General features: G+C 39.3%; 1 protein-coding gene across 2 annotated transcripts in view; it reads right to left on the bottom strand.

Moving 5' to 3' along the window:
- Nucleotides 1-481: 481 nt before the first annotated feature.
- Nucleotides 482-22,789, bottom strand: part of LOC115802051 (uncharacterized) — a 116,851-nt gene continuing 94,543 nt past the window's right edge. For both annotated transcript variants that reach the window (XM_089921971.1, XM_089921970.1), the window contains exons 3-4: nt 11,810-11,930; nt 482-5,539 (exon numbers count right to left, since the gene is read on the bottom strand). In XM_089921971.1, the coding sequence (XP_089778097.1) occupies nt 5,342-5,539; nt 11,810-11,930 (319 nt within the window). In that variant the 3' untranslated portion in view covers nt 482-5,341. The remainder of the gene's footprint in view (nt 5,540-11,809; nt 11,931-22,789) is intronic.

Genomic DNA, 22,789 nt, shown 5'->3' with positions numbered 1-22,789 from the left:
AGCTCCCCCCAAAACATCACCTCTGGTCCCTGCTGCAAGGTAGCACAGTTCACACTCTCCCTCTGTCCAAGCTCGCTTCTTTCACTCTCTTATAGATGTTTCTAAGAGCACTTCCTAATAAACTTCATGCATAAACATCTCCACCTCAGAGTTTGTTTTCAGGAAAACTGATCCCAGATCCTATGCAGTTGTTTTGCCCTTTCCGGTCCAAGTACGAGAGAATTACATTTCTTATCTCCCTTATAGTTAGATGGAGCTATTTGACTAATTCTGGCCATTGGGCTGTGAGCTGAAGAGATATGTGTAATTTCCAATTCTGGACATGTAATTGTGTGTGTGAGTTCTTCACAGTCTCTCTTCTCCTTCTGCTGACTCCTGACATGTCACCTGTTTCAGATGATGTAGCTACAAGTGGTGAGATCTGGTTTAAGAAAAAGGAAAATTAACACAAGGTCCTCTGAGCTATCTTTCACTTTCTTACCTTGATAGAGAATTGCTCCCAACACTCAGATTATGTTCTTGAAATACCAATTCCCACTCAAAGGAGTCAAGATTCCTGAAATGGCTGGCTCCATATCTGGACTGAAAACGTACAATATGACCTTAGAACATTTTGTCCAACAGATAACAAAGACATTTTCAAAGTTTGCTAGGGTTATGTCAAAAATACTCAAGAGCCAAACTAAGCAAAAATCAAAAACTATGAGCGTCAATATGGATAATAACTGCAACGGACTGAAACATCATAAATATGTTTGAACACATGAGTTGTAATACAAAAAAATATTAGTCTCATATGGAGGATGTTAATTATTTTGAGAAACTTGTAAACAGAGGGAGAGAATCAAGCATTTATTAGACTATTTATTAGACTGTCAACATTTTGCAACATTTAATGAATTGATGGATCTAGGCATTGAGCACTAACAACTGCTAGTGAGAGAGAGAAAGACAGAGACCCTAACATTATGTGCCTCCTGATAGACAGAATATACCACCACCTATGAAATACTATTTCCAAAAACTTCAAGCCAATTTAAAGGAAATACAGATGATAGAGGGGCATGCTAGATTTTACCCTGGACAGGCAATCAGCAAATTTTGGACTGTGAGAAGTTCTACAAAACAATCAACCAGGTTTTTTTAAACAAATAAATAGTCAGAAGAAAGAGATGAGTAGGGTGGGGGAGAGTGAAGGGAGAGAGAGAAAAGAAGAGAAGGAGAGGGAGAGACAGAGACAGAGACTAAGAGACTAAGATGCTATAAATAAGAGATTTAAAAGATATATCAATCAATTACCTTGTGTAGACCTTATTTTAATCCAGATTTAAACTGTATTTATGAGACAATTGGAAATTTGGTATTGGATGATATTAAATACTTATTGCTAATGCTTAGGTGTGATTGTGTTATTATAGCTATATGATTTATAAAAGGGTCCCCATCTTTTATTGTTACATGCTAAAATATTTACAGATAAAATGATAGGATGTCAGGGATTTTCTTTTAAATAATACAATGGAAGGAAGTGGGTGCGGGTATAGAAGAAACAAGATTACACTTGAGTAATGACAGTTAAACCATGAAATAGGGTCATGGGGAATTATTTAACTATTCTATCTACTTTTCTATATATTTGAAATGTTTCATAATAAAAGTCTTTTTTTTTTTTAAAAAATGGATTTAAGAAATAGCTCAGTTTTGCCTTAATTCTTTCACAAGCAAAACAACAAAATGTGTTTGATGGTAAAAGGCAGCTGTCTCCTGTCCATGGAATCAGGGATGGTCGGGATTGGCGGGGACTGTGGCAGTCAAGAGAGTGCATGCCCATTGCAAGAGGCCAGAGTGTGACAGCCTAAAACTATCAGTACCAAGTATGACAGCAAGGTCAGTGATAACAGAGCTTCTGGTGTTTTCAGAAAAGCTGTAAATTGAGAGGTAAAATATCTTTAGTGCTTTTATCTTTAAATGCTGGCAACTAATACAATTTATCTTTAAATGCTGACAACCAATGCAAATTTCTTTTAAGTCACTCTGTGGGTAGGTATTATATCCAGCAAACAAAACATGATATTTTGCATCCTCTGGTTTATAATGAGCCATCACAGCATCTTAACAACTGGCTTCCTCATCACCTATAGAGGAGTCACAGGTTATAAAACACCAGCACTTAAGTCTCATGGAATATTGCCAGGAACCCCTTGCTTGGTCTACATGCCTTTGAGTCACTCCATTTGCCTCACGTCCAGTTTCTCTGTCTGTGCCCAGTTTCTCCAGATTGATCCTTTAGCTAGAATAACTGCTTGACTTTCAACTCCAGATTCCCTCCTAAATACTATATTAATCAGATCTTCAGAGTCTCAGGGTCCACTCAAGCTCCACTTTCAGCAAAAACTTTGTAAATCCCCATCTCTGTCCATAACCACAAGCACCCTGCTAGTCCACGAGGCCTGTTTGGTAAGAGGTTAATTCATAGTCATACTAAATATTAATTAATATGACTTTACTAGGACTTCCCTGACGGTGCCGTGAAGAATCTGCCTGCCAATGCAGGGGACACAGGTTCAAGCCCTAGTCTGGGAAGATCCCACATGCCGTGGAGCAACTACTGAGCCCACGTGCCACAACTACTGAAGCCCACGCACCTAGAGCCCGTGCTCTGCAACAAGAGAAACCACCACAATGAGAAGCCCACGCACCGCAACAAAGCATAGGCCCTGCTCGCCACAACTGGAGAAAGTCTGCGCACAGCAACAAAGACCCAACACAGCCAAAAATAAATAAATAAATAAAATATTTTTTAAAATATATGACTTTACTAAAAACAAAACACATATGTTTTCCTCATTCTCATTCAAGACTAGCTTCTCCTTGCCTTCACTAAAGACTGAACCCCTTTAGATAATTATATGCTGTTTTTTTATAATCCGTACCCCGTTGGAAAATCACTATCTAGCTGAGTATAAACACATCTAACATTTGACCATCAAAATGACCCAGCCACTTCCTCTACATCCACATGTATGAATAGTGATGTAATAAGATCTCGAATATCATCTCGCTAGTACTTCCAACTTGTTTGCTATTTTTGAGACTGGATATAGTCATATAAATGTTGATTTTAGTTAGGTTTAATTTGTCTAAATGTTACTCTTTGTAATAAAACTCAGTGTACAGATGTTAGACACTTAAAATGTCACTAAGAAAAATAGAGACATAAATTTACAGTGGTAAAGATATTTACTATCAGGATTTTTTGAAATATTGCCTGGTTCATTAAAGCAAAATTTAATAGAATTACTTCCCTATAGCTGTTTCTCCACCATTCCCCGTCTTTCACCCTTGCCATGTGTAGATCAAACACAAACCCACATTTTTATGAATGAGAGTAGTTGGGACAAAACAAAATGAGATAATGAGTTTGATCAGCATCTACAGCATTTTAAATATTTTACTATCTAAATATATATAAATAAAATGAGTTGGAACCTTCTGGAAAATATCCTTTGCTTATGATAAAAGGGCATTTAAATTATCTATACTGATAATTGCCTCAATAATAAAAAGAAAATATTTAAAATTTGCTTAAATTATAAATCATTTATTCATTGGTGGTCATTCCTCTAATCTCCAGAGCCCAGCTACGAGGCTTTGGTGCTCTCCCATTGCCTGATGTTGGAGCAGGTATGGCAGCTTCTAGCGAACCCTAATCAAAAGTCTTAGTTCATATCTCATTTAGAATTAGTTTTCATAGGCTATTTTTCTCTCCACTTAATTCTTTTTTAAAAACATTGTTTAAAAAAAAAGATGATTTTGTATAAGAGAGTCTCAAAACATAACTGTAGGACAAGGTCAGTGGAAGACCCATTAACAAAATTTTGGATGTGCAGTGGTATGTGTGTGTGTGTGTGTGTTCTGGTATAATTCGTTTATAAATTGTGTTGTTTCTTTTCCTATTTTCCTGAAAGAATTCAATTTCTCCTTGTTTTGTTAGATAAAGCTAGAAAAGTCTCTACTCAACTAAATCCTAGAATGGTAGCAATTTAACTGTCCTTACATTTAAACTAAACCATTTATCGGATCATGTACTTAAAATTAGGGAAAAGGAAAAGAAACTATAATACAAAATAGAATGTGTTAGAAAAGAGACATTTTTAGACTTCATTAGGGGATCTAAGGGATTTAGTTATTTTCTATATATTAAGACTCAGAAAATATATATTTACACACTAATATGTGTAAAATAGATAACTAATACGAACTTGCTGTATAAAAAATAAATAAAATAAAATTCAAAAAAAGAAAATGTATATTTAGTTGTAATGAAGTAGCTTAGGCAAAAAAATGCATCGTTTGCCAAGAATAATATCATTTATTACGAAAGCACAATTTATCTTATGCTGATTGAAAGTTATACATGCATTTCATTACCTTCAAAAGGAAAAACACGGGACTTCCCTGGCGGTCCAGTGGTTAAGATTCTGCTCTTCCACTGCAGGGTTTGATGCCTTGTTGGGGAACTAAGATCCCATGTGCTGCACAGTGCAGCCAAAATAATTAAATTATTAAATAAAAAGGGAAAATACATCATTAATACCTAGAATGTGCAACTAAATCAGTTGACAAAGCTTTCAGAAACTTTGGGTATAGTAGTCAAAATGTTAAGCATCGTGGATATAATCTAAGATGGAATACCATTCCCCTGGAGACCAGAAAACTGAAATTACTAACAGGAGTACATTGACTCTGAGCCAGTACTTCTCTTCTATTGACATAAGGAAGAAGTTTGTTTTTTCAATGATGATTCTTCCTGGGTTAAAAATTAGTCCTTTTAGATTTCTGTGACATAATTCACATTTTTAATAAGTATTACGATTGACTCCCTAACATCCATTTCTCAATTCCCCACTGAGTAGCAGTCATTCACTTGGGGAATTGTTGTTAATTCAAGAGATGGGTCAAGGGGCTTCACTGATGGTGCAGTGGTTAAGAATCTGCCTGTCAATGCAGGGGACACTGGTTCAAACCCTGGTGCAGGAAGATCCCACATGCCGAGGAGCAACTAAGCCTGTGTGTCACAACTACTGAAGCCCATGTGCCTAGAGCCTGTGCTCCGCAACAAGAGAAGCCAGTGCAATGAGAAGCCCGGGCACTGCAGTGAAGTGTAGCCCCCACTCGCCCCAACTAGAGAAAGCCTGCAATTAGTAGCGAAAACCCAACACAGCCAAAAATAAATAAATAAATTTATTTTTTTAAAAAAAGAGAGAGAGATGGGTTTACTCCAGCTAAGGATAATCCCATTTCCCTTGCAGGTGACTGGTTCAGAATGGTCTGATTCTAATCATTTGGATATGTGGAGGTTGATGGACACTTCTGGAAAATAACCCTCTTTACTCTTAAAGGCAGTAATGGAAAACTGTTCTCTCTTCCTCCTACAGAATGTGAATTTGAAGCACATGGCTCCACTGGCAATTGGCAGCCATCTTGAGAGGATGAGGCATGAGAGCCTGCAGACAAATCTGATGTTGACCGTGCAAAGCTGAGAGAAAAGCAGAGAAATATTGTTAGAATCTTAATTAAACTGTGCTTAAATCCTACTTCTGGATTTATAGTTATGTGAGCCAATAAAATCCTTTACTGTTTAGTCAGATTGATACTCAGATACTTCCAACCAAAACCAGCCTACCTGAGAAAGCATTGGTTCTTCTCTCCTTTATCCTCCCCATGCCACATCAAGAACCAAAGCTACAAGATGTGTTTGTTCTCTAAGAGCTACAAGCAAACATCTTCTCTCCTCTTGAGTGCTACAACAAAAACTGTTGTATACATATACAAAATACATATCAGTATACCTAAGTATACCAAGGCAGAAGCAGCTTTTATATATAGTTACCTGAGTGAGAATTTTAAGCAAATGATAACATGTATTCCACTAAAAGAGAAGGACAAATAAAGATGACCAAGCCCACTCCTTAAAGAATGCACTAAAAAACGATCTCATCCTCAGTAGATTACCCACGGCCTATTCTCTTAGCAGTAAACATTTCCCCAAAATAGAATAGATATTTAGACGAGTCAAGAAGTTGTTGAATAAACAGAAGCATCAGTTTTCAACATGATGCTAAAATAACTCGGGTGGTATTTAAATCACTATACAAGTCTCTATTTCTCTTAATTTAACTTCTATCCTTCCTCCATTTATATAAATATGCCAAAACAGCAAGACAATATTGTTCCTAAAATATTATTCCTACAATAAATGTCACTCTTGACCCTTTCTTATTTGCATCTCTCCTATAACAAGTGCGTGGCAAGGGTTAACGCCAATAAATTCCTGCTACAAATTTAATCTGACATTCAGAACTTCTCCCCAACCAACATCAATTTCTTGTTCCTAGCTTGTAGCTTTAAACTGTGTATCTGCAAGTATCTCAGGGGGCAGAGCTGAGAGAACACAGTAATGGAGAAATTCAAGTCTTGACAAGTTGCAAATTTTCATGGAGGTTCTAAGCCAGCAAAATAAGATTTCAATATCAAAGGCTTGTCAGAATGTATCACCTATGCTAAAGACCAAAAAAAAAAAAAAATTAGAAAAGTCATAAGCTAGGGTTTCCAAAGTTTTTTGGCTATCAGAAACACTCTAAAAAGTAATCTAATAATACTCATGCATTAAGAACAAATATAAGATGAAGTTTCTGCAAAAATATCAAATGTCGAAATTTAAGAGGAAAAAAACTCAGAAAAAAAAATGCAGGGGTGTGTTTGGCACCTCAGAGATACAAACACTTTGTGTGTTGGCCTGGGCTTCAAGGAAGCTGTTCTGGGATAGCATGCAGCACGAAAGAGCCAGGATTTCCAGAGGAAGTGGTGATGGCAGCAGATGGCACTCAGACACACAGCAACTAGAAGGGAGTGTGAGGTAGAGAATGACATTATGAAATGTGCTACAAATGAAGGGCGGCAACCTCCTCCAAAGACAGTGTGGAGATTGTGCCACTGAACAGTTGACTCTTCGATTCAGGAAGGTTAGGCACACAGGGTTCAAAAGAAAAACTGGAAATGATTTTTCAATAAGCAAAATGAGGAAGAAGGAACCTCAGATAATCATCTGGTAGATCAGGGTAGCACCCAGTTTCCTAACTGAGTCTAACTTTTCTTACATGCCATTCTGAAAAAAAGGAGGCAGTGGATCAGGGATTGTTTCCCCAAGATAAATATAATGCCATAGTTAACATCTTCATGGGAGATGTTTCTCCATCAAATTTCAAGTCACAGTTGAAGATTTTGGACAATAGGCAAAAACCAACCAGGATGTTGCTGAGAATGAAACAGAAGATTTTCAGTTTCTGATAGACTTGCTTCCACTTAGAAACTAGTACTTGTGTCCCTGGGGTCCTTGGGTGGTGATAATAACATGAATCTTTATTTTTACCATTTGTTGGATATTAGAGATTTGCTGATGTCTATGGGTGTGGGTCTGGGACTGTGATAGACTTATGGGTCCTATTAACTCTTAGATTCTGTACAAAGAGGGCACATGTGAAATGTGAGCTGGATTGATGCGATTAATTTCAGCTAATGTACTGAAAGAACTATGTACCTAGTGAAGGATGCTTGAGGCTTCACTTGCAAAAGTTTCAGTTGCTTGAGGGTCAGCATCCCTAACCCACACACCATTCAAGGGTAAACTGTATACAGGGAAAGTGGTACTTTTCAAGTAGCCTCATGAAGATGGGAGCAGGATTGCCCTGAAATTTTCTAGTCTCCTCTCTCAAGGAAAACAATCATATGTGTAGTTAACACAGGGTGAGTAATAAGCCCAAAAAGTCATGGGAACAAAATCAAGAACCATTTTCTATTCTCCTTCCCCACACATACACACACAAATTTCTGCCCAGACCTATAGAATAGAAACCAAGGAAGAATGAGTGCCTTATCTCACTGGTGAAATTGGGAATAAGTAGTACCACTTCCTCCATCACCAAATTACATAAATCCAGGAACCAGCAGGTAGGGGTGGAAAGGATCCCTCTCACTATTATATCATCCACCGAATTTTAAGTGTCTGTCTCCACAGGCTCAGGCTTGGTGATTTGAAGGTCCTAGATACTAAAGGAGGAAATGCTTCCAATGAGGAACACAGCCATGTTCCATTTAGCTGGAAGCTGAGACTGCCCTCTGACAATTCAGACTTCTCCTACCCCTGGACCAAGAGACAGAGATGGAGGTTACTCCATTCATCAGGAGACTGATTCCTATTTCCACGGGAATTGAGGTGATCATTCTCTTACTCCCTCCTGAGTTTGGAGCAAAGCTCTTGGCCATAGTTTCATTCTTGACTATGACTACAGTTCCTACCAGGCAGCTCCTCTTCTATGGGGCTCCAGTAATAATATTTTACCCCCTTTGTCTTTTCAATTTTATCTTCCCACAGCTGATAGTCCCTCCTGCTCTAAAGTCCTTACTTGGAGTAAAAGCCAAAGCTGTTGCAACAAGCTGCGAAGACCTACACAGTGTGTCTGTTACGCCTATTTGCCCTGTGACGTCTCAGATCTCATCCCCTACCAACCTCCCCCTCATTCTCTCCATTCCACCTCCATAGACCTCTTCACTGGATGCACTCTGTCCTGGGGTGTGTGTGCTTACTTTTCTCTCCACATGAAATGCTTTTTCAATGATGATTTGGCTGTGCTTCTGTATAGCCCAGTGGAGAAGGAAAGATGAGAGGGAGGCATGAAGCAGGTGGAATAGATGAATGAAGACCGGCTATGAGGTGATCATTACTGAGTCTGGGATGGGTGTGTGGGAGTTCAGTATGTCATGTTCTCTACTTTCGTATGTTTGGAATTTTCCATAAGAAAATGTTAAAAGGAACAACTGGTGTAAGAACTGAGGAAAGCACATTCTAGCAGGCTCCTCATGTGATCCTCGGGTACTATTGTTTGAGAACCCTCGTCCTGGTGCCTGTGAATCTTCCTTACTGTTCTGTAGAGTGGGAGGTTTCCATGTAGCCTCGGTTGCGCAGTTTCTCCTCATTCCTCTTTATAATCTTTTGCTCACCAACTCTCCTCACAAGTCCCTGCCACGTTCTTAGAATCCATTCCTCTCTGATTTTCACCTTGGATTTTTGTTACATCCAACGTGGGAGCTCTTTATCCTCTTTAATAAACCCGGTAGTTTTCCTCAAACCCTTTGGCCAGTGCCACCCACAAAGAGATGAGCTGACATTCTGCTCTCCCATAATTACAGAGTGCCTCGGGCAACAAGATAAACATAGAACATATCCTTCAGGTCATCGGAAACACTCCCTCCTGTGTTTACAGCTCTGAGTTTACAGATGATCTACAGCTTTTGAGGCTCTTCCTGGAAATTACCCTACTAAATTGTCACAACAAAATGCTCTTTTGCCCTGAAATTTCTCTCTTGAACTTGCTGACACCTAGGAAGTTAGAAACCCCTGGGAACCAAGAGGGCCCTCAGCCTGCTGCACATAGCAAACAGCTGTTAGTTTACTGAAGTGTGGGTAATTAACAGTTTGTGTCAGTTCAGTGTCAGCCAGCACACCTCGCAGGCACCATAAACACACAGAGGCTCTGGAGCCAAATGTTCCAAACATTGGCACCTTTCCTTGCCTGCTATTCTCTAATGGACTCCTTTTTTTTTCTTGTCTTGTCTTTTCTTTTTTTAGTAGTAGTGCAATGTACAGTGAGAAAAGCAGGGAGTCAAAGACAGCTCTGCCTGTATCCATAAGTCCTTTATCTATAATGTAAGGAGATTTGAATGCATGGTCTCTCCAGCCTTGCTACTCAAAGTGTGGTCCCCAGTTCAGCAGCACTGGCATCACCTGGGATCTGGTTAGAAATGCAGACTTTTTGGCTCCACCCCACACCTACTGAACCAGAATCAGGATTTTAAATGGACCTCTAGGTGATTCCTATGCATACCACGTTACTTCTCTATTTCTGCTGTAACGGATTAGCACAAATTAGTGACTTAAATTTATTGTGTTACAGTTGTGCAGGTCAGAAGTGTAACACAGTTCTCACTGAGCTAAAAGCAAGATGTTGACAAAGGTGAGTTCCGAGGCTCTAGGCGAGAATCTATTTCCTTACCCCTTCTTGCTTCTAGAAGCTGCCTGCTTTCCTTGCCTCCTGGCTCCCTTCCTCCAGTGTTACATTGGCAGTGTTACATCCCCCTGGCCATTCTTCCAGAATCACATCTCCCTCTAACCCTGAATTCATAGGGAAAACTTCCCCACGTTTAAGGACCAATGCGATTAGACTGGATTCACTCAGATTATCCAGGATAATTTTGCCATTTCAAACTCCTTAACTAAATCACATTTGAAGGTCCTTTTTGCCATATAAAGTAGCATATCATCAGTTTCCGGGGGTTAGGATGTGGACATCTTTGGGGGCCATTATTCTGCTTGCCGCACTCACTAAATGTTGAGCTCTACTCTCTACAACACACTTATCTGCAAGAAAATAAAGAAGTGGAATCCTTTTATTTGTCCACTGTTGACTGAATTCTTCCTGTGTTGGGGAGGGTCCTAATCCAATAAGACTGGTGTCCTTACAAGAAAAGTAGACTAGGATACAGACATGCACAGAGAGGAAATAAACAAACCATGTGAAGACAGAGAGAGGAGACAGCCATTTACAAGGCAAGGAGAGAGACGTCAGAAGAAACCAACCCTGGTAACTCCTTGATCTCAGACTTCCAGTCTATGAGAAAATAAATTTTGTTGTTTAGGCCATCTAGTCTGTGGTACTTGGTTATGGCTGCCCTAGCAAACTAATACACTCCCCCGTGCAATTTCAATATATCTTGAGACAACCATGACTACTTTCTCATCGTTGCTGCTTCATTATTGAGCTACTGAAGTCCTCCTGACCAGAGCTGAGTTACTTTTGTTCCTTTCCACCTGTTAAGCACCTAGTCTTCATCTTGGTTACACAGAATCATAACCCAGCTTGCCTGCCTCCCTGGGGACTCATTCTTCGGAAAACATGTTCATCCTTCACCACAAAACTCACAAATTCAGCTCAGCTCTTCATCCAATCCTGGAGGCTTTTTCCCAAGATGGTATACCTTTAATTATCCCCTCTCTCTCTAGCATCATCAATCTCTCTGTCAAGGCATCTTCCCTAACTACAAAAATACTTGGTTCTACCTGCTCAGGAGAGCCACCAGCCTGTAGTTCTCTAAAAGCACGAAACTTCTGGGAAAAGTTTCAACCTCTGCATCCTCATCACCAATCCACTCCTTCACACCTCACAATTTGACTTCTAGTCCATACATTTGGCTGGAACTGCACTTCTGCTATCTCCGGTAACCATTTTTACAACTGCCAAATCTAGAAGTCTCTTCTCACTTATTCTCTTTGATTTGTCTGCAGTTTTGACAGCGTCAAATGCACTCTTTCTCAAGGCTGTACTATTTCTTTCTTTCTTTTTTTTTTTTGCCTTTTCCTTGCTCTCTCGCCTATCTTTCTTTGCCTCTTGCACTGGTTCTACTAAAAATGTTTATTTCACCCCTATCATGTTTCAGAACAAGGCTGATTCCTAATCTCAAACATTTTCAAGAATTTGTTCTTTTCCTTCCCTACTTGAAGTGGGCTTTCCCACGTTTAAAGGTTAAATTGCTTCCCAAAGATCAACCTTTGATAATCTCATTCTTTATAATCTTTCTCATAGCAATATATTCACTCCTAATATTTTATATTCAATATGTCTAAAACTAAACTCTTTATTCAAGTTAACCAAAATTGCCAATTGAAAATGATAGAATATACAATATTAAATACCTTTGTAGACTTGACCATTAGGTTGAAACTAATAATATGAATTTTAATGTGGAAAATTCGAAGTCCTGCAAAAATTGACCACACAGATACAAAGATGAGAGACCAGTTCTTATAAAGGAATCTGTAAAAAGAGACATGAAACGACATTAGAAAGCTAGTAAATCTTACACCTGAAACTAATACAATATCATAAATCACTATACTTAAATTGTCTTTTTAAAAAGCTGGTAAATCTTAGACTGCATTAAGATAGCATAGAATCTAAAACAAGAGGGAAAAACATTCCATTGTTCTTCGAGTAGATAATACTAGAGTCCAATTTTTGAAATAGTTGCTGGAGCCTACCAAGGGAGAGCTAGCCAAAGAACATCAGTAAAAACAATCACGAGGGAGGGAATCTGGAAATTGTTTCTTATGACAAACACTTTTTAAAATTTTAGAGACTTCCCTGGTGGCACAGTGGTTAAGAATCCGCCTGCCAAGGCAGGGGACACGGGTTCGAGCCCTGGTCTGGGAAGATCCCACATGCCGCGGAGCGACTAAGCCCATGTGCCACAACTACTGAGCCTGTGCTCTAGAGCCCGCGAGTCACAACTACTGAGCCTGCGCTCTAGAGCTCGCGAGTCACAACTACTGAAGCCTGCGTGCCTAGAGCCCATGCTCCACAACAAGAGAAGCCACTGCAATGAGAAGCCTGCGCACCGCAACGAAGAGTAGCCCCTCTCGCCCCAACTAAAGAAAGCAAAGAAGACCCAACACAGCCAAAAATAAATAAATAAATAGATAAATATTTTTTTTAAAAAAGGTTTGTTTAAAAAAAAAATTTTTTTTTAAAGGAGGGGCTTCCCTGGTGGCGCAGTGGTTAAGAATCTGCCTGCCAATGCAGGGGACACGGGTTCGAGCCATGGTCCCGGAAGATCCTACATGCAGCGGAGCAACTAAGCCTTTGCTCCACAACTACTGAGCCTGCGCTCTAGAGCCCACAAGCCAGAACTACTGAGCCTGCGCTCCACAACTACTGAAGCCCATGTGCCTAGAACCCGTGCTCCACAACAAGAGAAGCCACTGCAATGAGAAGTCCGTGCACCTCAACGAAGAGTAGCCCCCGCTTGTGGCAACTAGAGAAAAACCTCGCTCAACAATGAAGACCCAACACAGCCAAAAATTAAATTAAATTAAATTAAAGTTTTAAAAAAATATAAAAAGGAAATACTTTGGATCAAATGGCTAGCTTCAAGTATTTGAAGAGCTGACATGTGGAAATGTAGTCATAGAGGGCAAAACGCATAGCAAGATCTGACTCAAAATATGAAAGACGGTTCTAAGAAAGATGTTAAAAAATATATACAGTTGCCATATAATGGGCTTTGCATCACCGAAATTCTATACATCACCAAAAATGTCCGAGCATTTAGGAGCCACATTGAAGAAAAGCCACCAAACCTAACAGAAAGACAACGGACTTTGGATTCAAATAGTATTGAATTCAAATACCGGCTTAGTCACTGCCACCCAGGTCATCTTGGAGAAGTTTCTTACTTCTCTGAGCCTCATCTTCTCATGTATAAAACTGGATATTGGGACTTCCCTGGTGGCACAGTGGCTAAGAATCTGCCTGCCAATGCAGGGGACATGGGTTCGAGCCCTGGTCTGGGAAGATCCCACATGCCGCAGAGCAACTAAGCCCGTGAGCCACAACTACTGAGCCTGCGAGCCACAACTGCTGAAGCCCGTGCGCCTAGAGCCTGTGCTCTGCAACAAGAGAAGCCACCGCAATGAAGAGTAGCCCCCGCTCGCCGCAACTAGAGAAAGCCCATGCACAGCAACGAAGACCCAATGCAGCCAAAAATTAATTAACTAATTAATTAATTTTTAAAAAAACCAAAAAGCAAAAAAAAAAAAAACCTGGATATTAACTTGGAATGCTGTGAAGAGTATACATAATACATGTGAATCATTTGGCCTTTATTATTATAATTTTAACAATATATAGGTGAAATTTTTGAATAAATTAGCTCTGAGAGTTCTTTTCCAATTCTAAGATCTTATGATTTCAGATTTGCTGAGAGCCAGTTGAAATATATAACATAGTTTAAATACAGTTGTTTCTCTACATCACAAAAGAGTTCTTTTATCTCTATGTTAGAGTTGTCCAGAGAAACAAAATGTGTGTGTGTGTGTGTGTGTGTGTGTGTATGTGTGTATAGATACAGATGATAGAGATAGAGACAGAGATAAAGTTATTTCAAGGAATTGATGCACATTGGCCAGCAAGTCCCCAATCTGCAGGGCAGGTTGGCAGGCAGGAGATCCAGGAGGGTGGTGATGTTGCAGTACTGAATCTGAAGGCAATTTAGGGGCAGAATCGCTTCTTTCCCAGGCAATCTCAGTCTTTTTTTCTCTTAAGGGCTTCAACTGATTGGATCAGACCTATTCACATTATGGAGGATAACTGTGTTTACTCAAATTCTAGTGATTTAAATGTTAGTCACATCTAAAACTGGTGTTTGATCAAACTTCTGGATACTGAAGCCAGACCATGCTGACAGTTAAAATTAGCCACTAAAATCCTCGTTGTCCCCTAAAGTGAGGGACACTAGTATCAGATGATGGTATCTTCCCATTGGTGTTAGATCACCTCCCGGCTTGCACTCAGCAACTTTAAAGATGTCCTTTCTAGGAATGTCATCATTTTCACTGATCAAATAGACATACAAAGTTTCTCACTATATAAATATATTCCATATTCTGTTCTATTTTCCTAAAATGATCATTGGAATTTGTAATACGATTTGAAATGGTCAAGGCTTTGGTAGAGTTTGCTGCTAAAGGTGACTTCCTTTCACCGTTCACCACAATCCCCTTAGTTTCACTTTCCGGAGCTGTGTGCCAACATTCACCCCTCCAGAAAAGTGTGAATGATCAATATGCTTGATCTGAGAAAAATCCAAATAATGAATAAACTCTAGCATTTTGACTCTTCAACTTCTGCACTCATATACCTGCAGCCCTATAAAAAAACAGAAAACAAAATGACTGTTTAGCTGGGATGACCAGGTTTGCTTCTCTGTGCAATTGAGCTGAAACTCTGGAAAGAACTGAGAGAACGGGTTCATTTCAGGTTCATGTTTTTCTCTAAATTATAGATATAATTTCTCCATGCCAAATGAAGTACCTAAAGTTAAGACACTTCATGTATTTCCATTTCAATTATTTTTAAAGTTTTCAGTGCGACAAGGGTTATTTTTTAAAGAGTCATATTTTGGAGCTGCAGATTGAAATATTTACTGAGAAAATGGTAAAATGTCTGAGGTAGTGGTTGAAGCTGGAGGATGATTACATGGGTACTCCTTACACTATTTTTGTGTGTGTGTGTGTGTGTGGTATGCGGGCCTCTCACTGTTGTGCCCTCACTGTTGCGGAGCACAGGCTCCGGACGCGCAGGCTCAGCGGCCATGGCTCACGGGCCCAGCAGCTCCGCGGCACGTGGGATCTTCCCGGACCGGGGCACGATCCTGTGTCCCCTGCATCGGCAGGCGGACTCTCAACCACTGTGCCACCAGGGAAGCCCCTCCTTATACTATTTTTGGTGTTTGTATGGGTTTGAAAATTTCATACTAAAAAGTTATAAAAAGATTCTATGTGGCATGCTGACATTTTGTTAGTATTTTTTAAATGAAATAGGCAAATATGTTTTGCTGGCTATCTGTTCCTTAAAGCTACCATCGGTGTATGTCCGTTTATATTTTAAATTATGTGGCCATAATCTTTACTCTTGTATTTGTCTCTATGCTTGTGCCTACCTCTATTAGTCCCCAAACTGCTCCCTTTGGGGAAGAAGGAGACATTTTCAGTAGAAACACAAATTCTTAATCTTTGGGGCTCAACATGTAGCTGAAAAGAAAAATTCAATGAACCATTCCATACAAATAATTTTCAACAATACTTCAAGTTTTACTATGAGGATTACTGAAATGCTGTCATTTATTGGGAGATATTCTAGGATTTGGGAAGGATTGCTTGTTACTACAGCTACGGTTTTTTTTGTTGTGTTTTGTTTTTTTCAGCTTGTGGGATCTTAGTTCCCCTACCAGGAATTGAACCCACGCCCTCAGCAATGGAAGAGCAGAGTCCTTACCACTGGACCGCCAGGGAATTCCCTACCACTATTTTATTTTATTTAGTTTTTTAAATTGTCATTTATTTATTTGATTGTACCAGGTCTTAGTTGCCGTCAGAGGGCTCCTTAGTTGTGGCATGCATGTGGGATCTAGTTCCCTGACAAGGGATCGAACCCAGGCCCTCTGCATTGGGAGCACGGAGCCTTAACAACTGCACCACGAGAGAAGTCCCTCCCTACCATTATTTTAATACTTGCCACGGCCCTACTCATCACTGACCTCAGCCCTGTTCTCCACTGTGGGCTCAAGGAACCTTACAAAATATGCAGAAGAAATAAATGTCCTTATCCCTTATTAAGGTTAAGGAAGAATGAACATCCTTTAGTGACTCCCTGTGTGAACACTGACTTGAGGCAAAAAAGTCATATGTCACTTTGTGTAGACTACTATGTAAAGACCCCTGATTTATCAGAAAGAGTTTTATCAACATAAAAGTTAATTTAATGGGCAGCTTTCTCAGAGGTTGAACTAAGGTCTTCTCATTGCGGGGCACTCAAATTGCCTTGTTTTATTTGATGTACGTGATGGATAATATACCTACTGGATCATTGCAAAAAAAAGTTCCATGTATACCATTAAAAATTTTCAAATAACATTTTTTCAGTAACAGTTTTCTTCTTAAATAAGCTAGATTTTTAATGACATCTGTTGTGTTTATACAGCTTCAAATCTCTCTTCTCTCCCAAATATACAGGTCCTGCTGAGCTAATGGTTTTCTATTTCCATCTTGCTATTTATAATACACTGATGTTTCTTACCAAGAATCTCTGGTTTAATCCACAAAACTCAAATCAACCATCTGAGCCCATTGCCAGTGCTATAATATCACTGTTTTAATTGCCATTATTCAATCACAGAAATATTTTCTGTGCACACATTCATTTCAAAATTACGTAAAATAAAATCCTTCAAAGCTTTCAGATTGTAGCTCACAATTGTTTTTGTACCTTAAAATACTTTGGACATATTGCTGAAGGAGTGCATGTACTATTAATAAAAATCATTCTTTGCTACATTTTTCAATGAGTTTAAATAGCATAATTTGGAAATTTATTACATTTGCTTTTCTTCCTTTACTATGTCATCAACAGTGGCTGCACATTCTTTGAATTGCAGCAAAGAATTTGACTGTCTAGACACAACAAAATAAGAACACAAGGCTTACTTCAAGTAAATCACCAACTCATGTTAGCCAACAGTGAGCAGAAAGATTTTCCTAACAATTTTGCTCTGTGTCACTGAAGGAATCTAGGATATAAGGACCATATGCATTTCATATTTTCTCTTCTATCTTTCCATTCTATGAATAAATATTTTTTAAAAGAGAAACTACCAAAAAAGTGCAGAGCTTGGCCCAAATTGTCTTACACTGATATGTTCTCATTAGACAGGTTTACGTAAAATATATACTATAAACTTTGCCTAACAAACCTAGAAGCAAGAGATGTTGCCTGTTTCCCTGACCTGCATTTGGAGAGCTTCAGGCCAGACTCTTGTTTATTACAATAATATCACAGCCTATTCAAGGAAGAAAGAGCTTGGATTTGTGCATAGCCTCCTTCTTTTATGGACACAGAAACCACAGATAGATCAAAGGTGTTTTCCAAAATCACTCAGTGAATCAGTGTTCTCTGGACTCTACTGACTCCTCATAGACCTCTTCCTTAAAAAAACCTGACTAGACCTAAAAGACTTTTCTGTCCCAGAATTGAAAGAGCAGCTTAATTCATGGTAAGTTAGTTTTACATGGAAGAAAAATTATTACTTTTAATACATGTGTATCTAAATCATTTGCCTAGTAGAGACTCCTTAAAAAGCAAAGCCTTCAAAGTTCAGATCTCCATCTGCTCCTTTTGGTAAAAATTAAGAAACACATGCCATCTTTGCTGTGGTTAGCCATGACAGAAAACACAGAAGCATGTCTTTTAGCTACTCTAAAGGGATTTTTAAACTCTCATGAAAATTCCTTAAGCCAAATTACTAATGCTAATTTTGTGATGCTCTAATGGTTTTACTTGTTTGTTAATACAATAACATTCAAATCCTATTGTTAAATCTAGACATACCAAGAGAAATTTCTAGCTCCATGTGCGACAGATTACTCTCATATTCCCATTACAAGCAATTCAATAAGTAAAGCAGTGAGGCATTTGACTGCACACTGGCTGCGGGGAAGAACAATTTAAGGAACTTCATCTTCCTTTATTAAAACTGCTAGATCTTGGTATTACAAAGCTTGGAATTCAAATGTAAACTAGGCTGTTCCATGCTAGCCCTGGTATACTAAACTTTGAAGAGATTTCAAGTTTTGTTTAATGTGACTTTTTTTTTTTTTTGCATCAAAAATTCTTTCTGTAGAATCTTCATGGACAAAGCTTCCTTCCCCCCACCGCCCCCCCAAACACACACATTTACACACCACATGCTTACAATGCTTCTAACTTAACTTTTTTTTTTTTGCGGTACGCGGGCCTCTCACTGTTGTGGCCTCTCCTGTTGCGGAGCACAGGCTCCGGACGCGCAGGCTCAGCGGCCATGGCTCATGGGCCCAGCTGCTCCGCGGCATGTGGGATCTTCTCGGACTGGGGCACGAACCCGTGTCCCCTGCTTTGGCAGGCGGACTCTCAACCACTGCGCCACCAGGGAAGCCCCTAACTTAACTTTTGAAGTTCAGTATCCCAAAAGAGAAGAGAAAAAGGCATATCCCCAGGATATGAGAGTTTAAGAGACACTGGTCCACCCTATCACAAAATTTCTTTGAAGTTTCATGTCTTGAAATCTTATATTTTATTTTTTAAGTTACTGTAAATTTTGCATCTGGCTGCATAATATGTTCCTATTTTAATATAAATATTATGTCTCAAAGAACTAAGTGACCAAAACTGATATTCCAAGAAGATATATGCCCTGTAGCTTCCCATACACAGTGACATAGGTTATGGGCACCCAGTTTGAAAGTCCGGAAGTACAAAAGGTACCTGTTGAAAAACTTGAGATGAGATTTAATATAATCTGCATAACTGTCAATCCCAGTTTCCTAGTTTGCATCCAGATAACCTAGAACAATTCCACCTGGGGCCTAGAGATGAGGAGAACAGGAAGTCCAAGTTCTTCCAAATGACAAGCAGGAGGTTCAGTTCAGGGCAGGCAGGTGGCTACATATTAGAGGAGTCATTTACTTGTTTGTTTATTCACTCCCTTCTGAGTTTCAGGCACTGAAATAGACAACTAGCTAGAAATACAAAACATATATAAATTGCACTTTCTAACCAAAGGAGCTCACAGACTAGTGGAATAAAACAGACACCTACATTGGAAATTATAAATCAAAGCAAAAAGGTAGAGAGACGTACTACCTTTGGAACTGAGGAAGTGGCAGGAATGAAGGCGGTGGCAATGGCACAGAAAGAAAATTCTGCCAATTTTGCCTCTTCCATTGTCTTAAGAGGTTTAAGAATTGTTTTAAGTTTAATTGTACAGCACAGGGAATATAGCCAATATTTTATAATAACTTTAAATGAAGTATAATCTATAAAAATATTGAATCACTATGTTGTACACCTGAAACTAATATAATATTTTAAATCACCTATACTTCAATCTTTTAAAAAAAGAAGAATTGTTTTAAATTTCTGAAGCAGGGCTTGGAGCTCAGAGGGAAATGTGAAAAATGCAGGTTTGTTACTTTCTTTGAACTAAGACCTCAGTGTGAAGAGGGAATGTCTGGCTTGTTTCAACAAGACCAATTCTAAAGCCATGCTCATAAATAACTGATTATTCCAACAGGATGCAAACAGTTTTCTTGCTTTTTTTTTTTTTTTTGCGGTACGCGGGCCTCTCACTGTTGTGGCCTCACTGTTGCGGAGCACAGGCTCGGGATGCGCAGGCTCAGCGGCCATGGCTCACGGGCCCAGCCGCTCCGCGGCATGTGGGATCTTCCCGGGCCGGGGCACGAACCCGTGTCCCTTGCATCAGCAGGTGGACTCTCAACCACTGCGCCATCAGGCAAGCCCAGTTTTCTTGCTTTTAAAGACTTATCTGGATTTAATCACATTACTTCTCCTGGAAAGCAGGTCACAGAAGTTTTGCTCCAAGGAATAAGGTCTCAACTACCAAAATGGGTGAAGGGACAAGACTTGATTGGTCAAGTTAGATATCTCCTCAAGATTAACATGATGGAGGATGGGGATACATAGAAGTAGTCAAGAAAGATATTCTATGTCATCGTTTTGAGCAAGTCAGTGTGTAAGGTGATAGGAAACATAGGAAGAGAATTTTCTTGTGGAGGTTGGGAACAGAACTTGATAAATTCAGATTTGGACAAGTTGGATTTGTAGTGCCTTACAAACCAGCAAAATGGATGTGTAAAGTCTTCTGTTAGGTTTATAGGTCCAGAGGTCAGGAGAGAGATTGGAACTAGAGATTTGGTGAGGTGAGGGGTTGGGGGGAGGGGGGGAGGGGTTAGTTTTAGAATAGCAATAATGATAGCAGCTAGGGATGATTTAGGGACAATGGATAGACTCTGAAGTCTCCATTGAAGGAGACCAAAGCCATAGCCGTGAGGGAAACCACCCTTTCTGTGTGAATAGATAGAGGAGAGCCAACAAAGAGGACTGAAAAAAAGTGCCCCCGGAAATAAAGAAGATCACAAGAGTGTGTTTTCTTAAAAACCAGTAAGAGAGGGTATTTTTTGAAAGGAGGAAGTGATCAAAGGTGTCAAATTCTTTAGAGGGATCAAGACAAGGGGCAGATCTAAGGATGTAAATGTCATTTGTGATCTTAATGAAAGCAATTTCAGGCTGTGGTAGAGCAAGAAGCAGATTATGCCTCTTGAGAAACCAGCAGGAGGTTAGGAAGCAGAGACAAAACTATGGGTAAGTTGTTTAAGCATTTGGGCTGTAAAAAGCATGAGAGAGGTCAGTAGCTAAAGAGATGTGAGATCCAGGGAGAACTGTTTGTCTGATGTACTTGTCTTTTTCCTGTTCACCTTTTCGTTTCATTGGTTAATATCATGCACTTGAATCCAGTGAGCAAAACAGAGCAAGAAAAATGGAAGAAGTTGGAGACAGAAAAGGAGGGAGGATAATTTTCAGGCCCCGTGCAGGGGAGGAAGAGGCAGATCTTTCCCATTAAAACTGTAGGAAGGAGGAAAGAAAGGTGGGGGGAGCGTAGTGCTGTGTAGATGTAATGCTGGAACATTGAGAGAGTCTCTGTCTAATGGCATCTATTTTCTCTATTAGGATCCACTGCAGAAAATAAGATGAGAAGTGGAGGAAAAAAGTGGCTAGAGTCAGATGTTTGAGGGGAATTAATTAAGTTTGAAATTACCATAATGAAGAGTGGAAGGACAAATTTGCTCAGGAAATAGAGAAAATTTGCCCATCAGTGTTCATGGGCCAGTAGAAGTGGTTACTTTGAGTTTAATGAGTATTAGTCATCCTGGTGTTTTTGTTTTGTTTTGTTTTGTTTTGTTTTAATTTTCTGTAGCAGTACTTAGAAGCTCAGAAAGTAATGTGAAGAATACAGGTTCATTACTTTCTCCGATGTAAGACCTAGATGTGAAGAGGTAATGTCTGGCTTATTTCAACAAGACCAATTCTAAAGCCTTCCTTGAGAGTTACTGATTTATTCCAACAGGATAAATACATTTTGCTACTTTGAAAGACCCCTCTCAATTAATCAAGTTGCTCTTCCCTGAAGGCAAGGTCAGGTCACAGAGGTCAAAAAGATCATCTTAGCTACCAAACTGAGTGAATGGGCAAGACCTGAATGACCAAGTTAGATACCCCTCCCAAATTTAGGGGAACGAAGATACAACAGAGTACATACAGAGTTCAACACCAGTTGTCATAAAATAAGAGGAACTAGTTCTTAGAACTAACCTGGTCACAAGAATGATTATCTATTTAATTTGTTGTACAAAGTCAGAGAACAAAGAGCTATGCTAACTTGATAGGTTATTATTGGCCAAATTTTTCTAAATCCCTACTACTTCAGGGAAATCAGTCTCAGAGGTTGAGTTGAATTTACAGATAGGAATTAAATGGCCTCAACTGTGTGGATTGAAGGTTTGCAGAGTCAGGCAGATTACAAAATAAAACTGTAATCTTAGAAGAGCTCACTCCCCACCCTCAATTCCCTAATCATATGCTCAGAGCATTTGTGTGGTATCACCAAAATGATGGGTGCTGTAGTAAGTACATGGGAATTAGGAGAATATGCTCTGATCATGAGCAAATACATTATAATGAAAAAAGAGGAGCACAGAAAAATGACAATAGAACCAAAGTGAAAGAGAGGTCAGAAGTTCAAAAATTCCAAAGCAAAATTTCACATGTGAATAAAAACAGAGTGAAAGGATGTAGAAATGCTAGTAGCCCTTCTTAGTTTTCCTCGGATATAGCACAGGTATGTATGGTGTAATGTAGGAATGTGGGAAAAAACAACAAATATTTGGGATAGGTGAAGAAAAGAAAATAAGCTTAGACAATGGGAGTCAAGCATAGCATTCAACAAGAAACAAAGAACTTAGGGAGGATACACTGAAAATGAGCATCACGAGCATCTGGGAAACCCATAGGAATATTCCAGAGGGGTAGGAACACAACAGTAAGAGACTGGAATCTAGAGCATTGTTCTTAAATACTGTATGGTCCGCTATTTCTCTCAAAAAACCTTTTCAGAAATTGCTTAAACTAAGATTTATCTTAATTATCCAAAACAGAAGAATGAACCACATGTAATTTAAGAATAAGAATAATTACGCACTTTTCAACGTTGCTGGCACAATGACTTTTAC

The sequence above is a fragment of the Delphinapterus leucas genome, chromosome 12 (genome assembly GCF_059928025.1).
Source record: "Delphinapterus leucas isolate spDelLeu-1000000601 "Yukka" chromosome 12, BTC_Dleu_Yukka2, whole genome shotgun sequence".
Classification (NCBI taxonomy): Eukaryota; Metazoa; Chordata; class Mammalia; order Artiodactyla; family Monodontidae; genus Delphinapterus; species Delphinapterus leucas.
The sequence above is the reverse complement of the archived record's forward strand: the minus strand, read 5'-3'. Positions and strand labels throughout refer to the sequence as shown.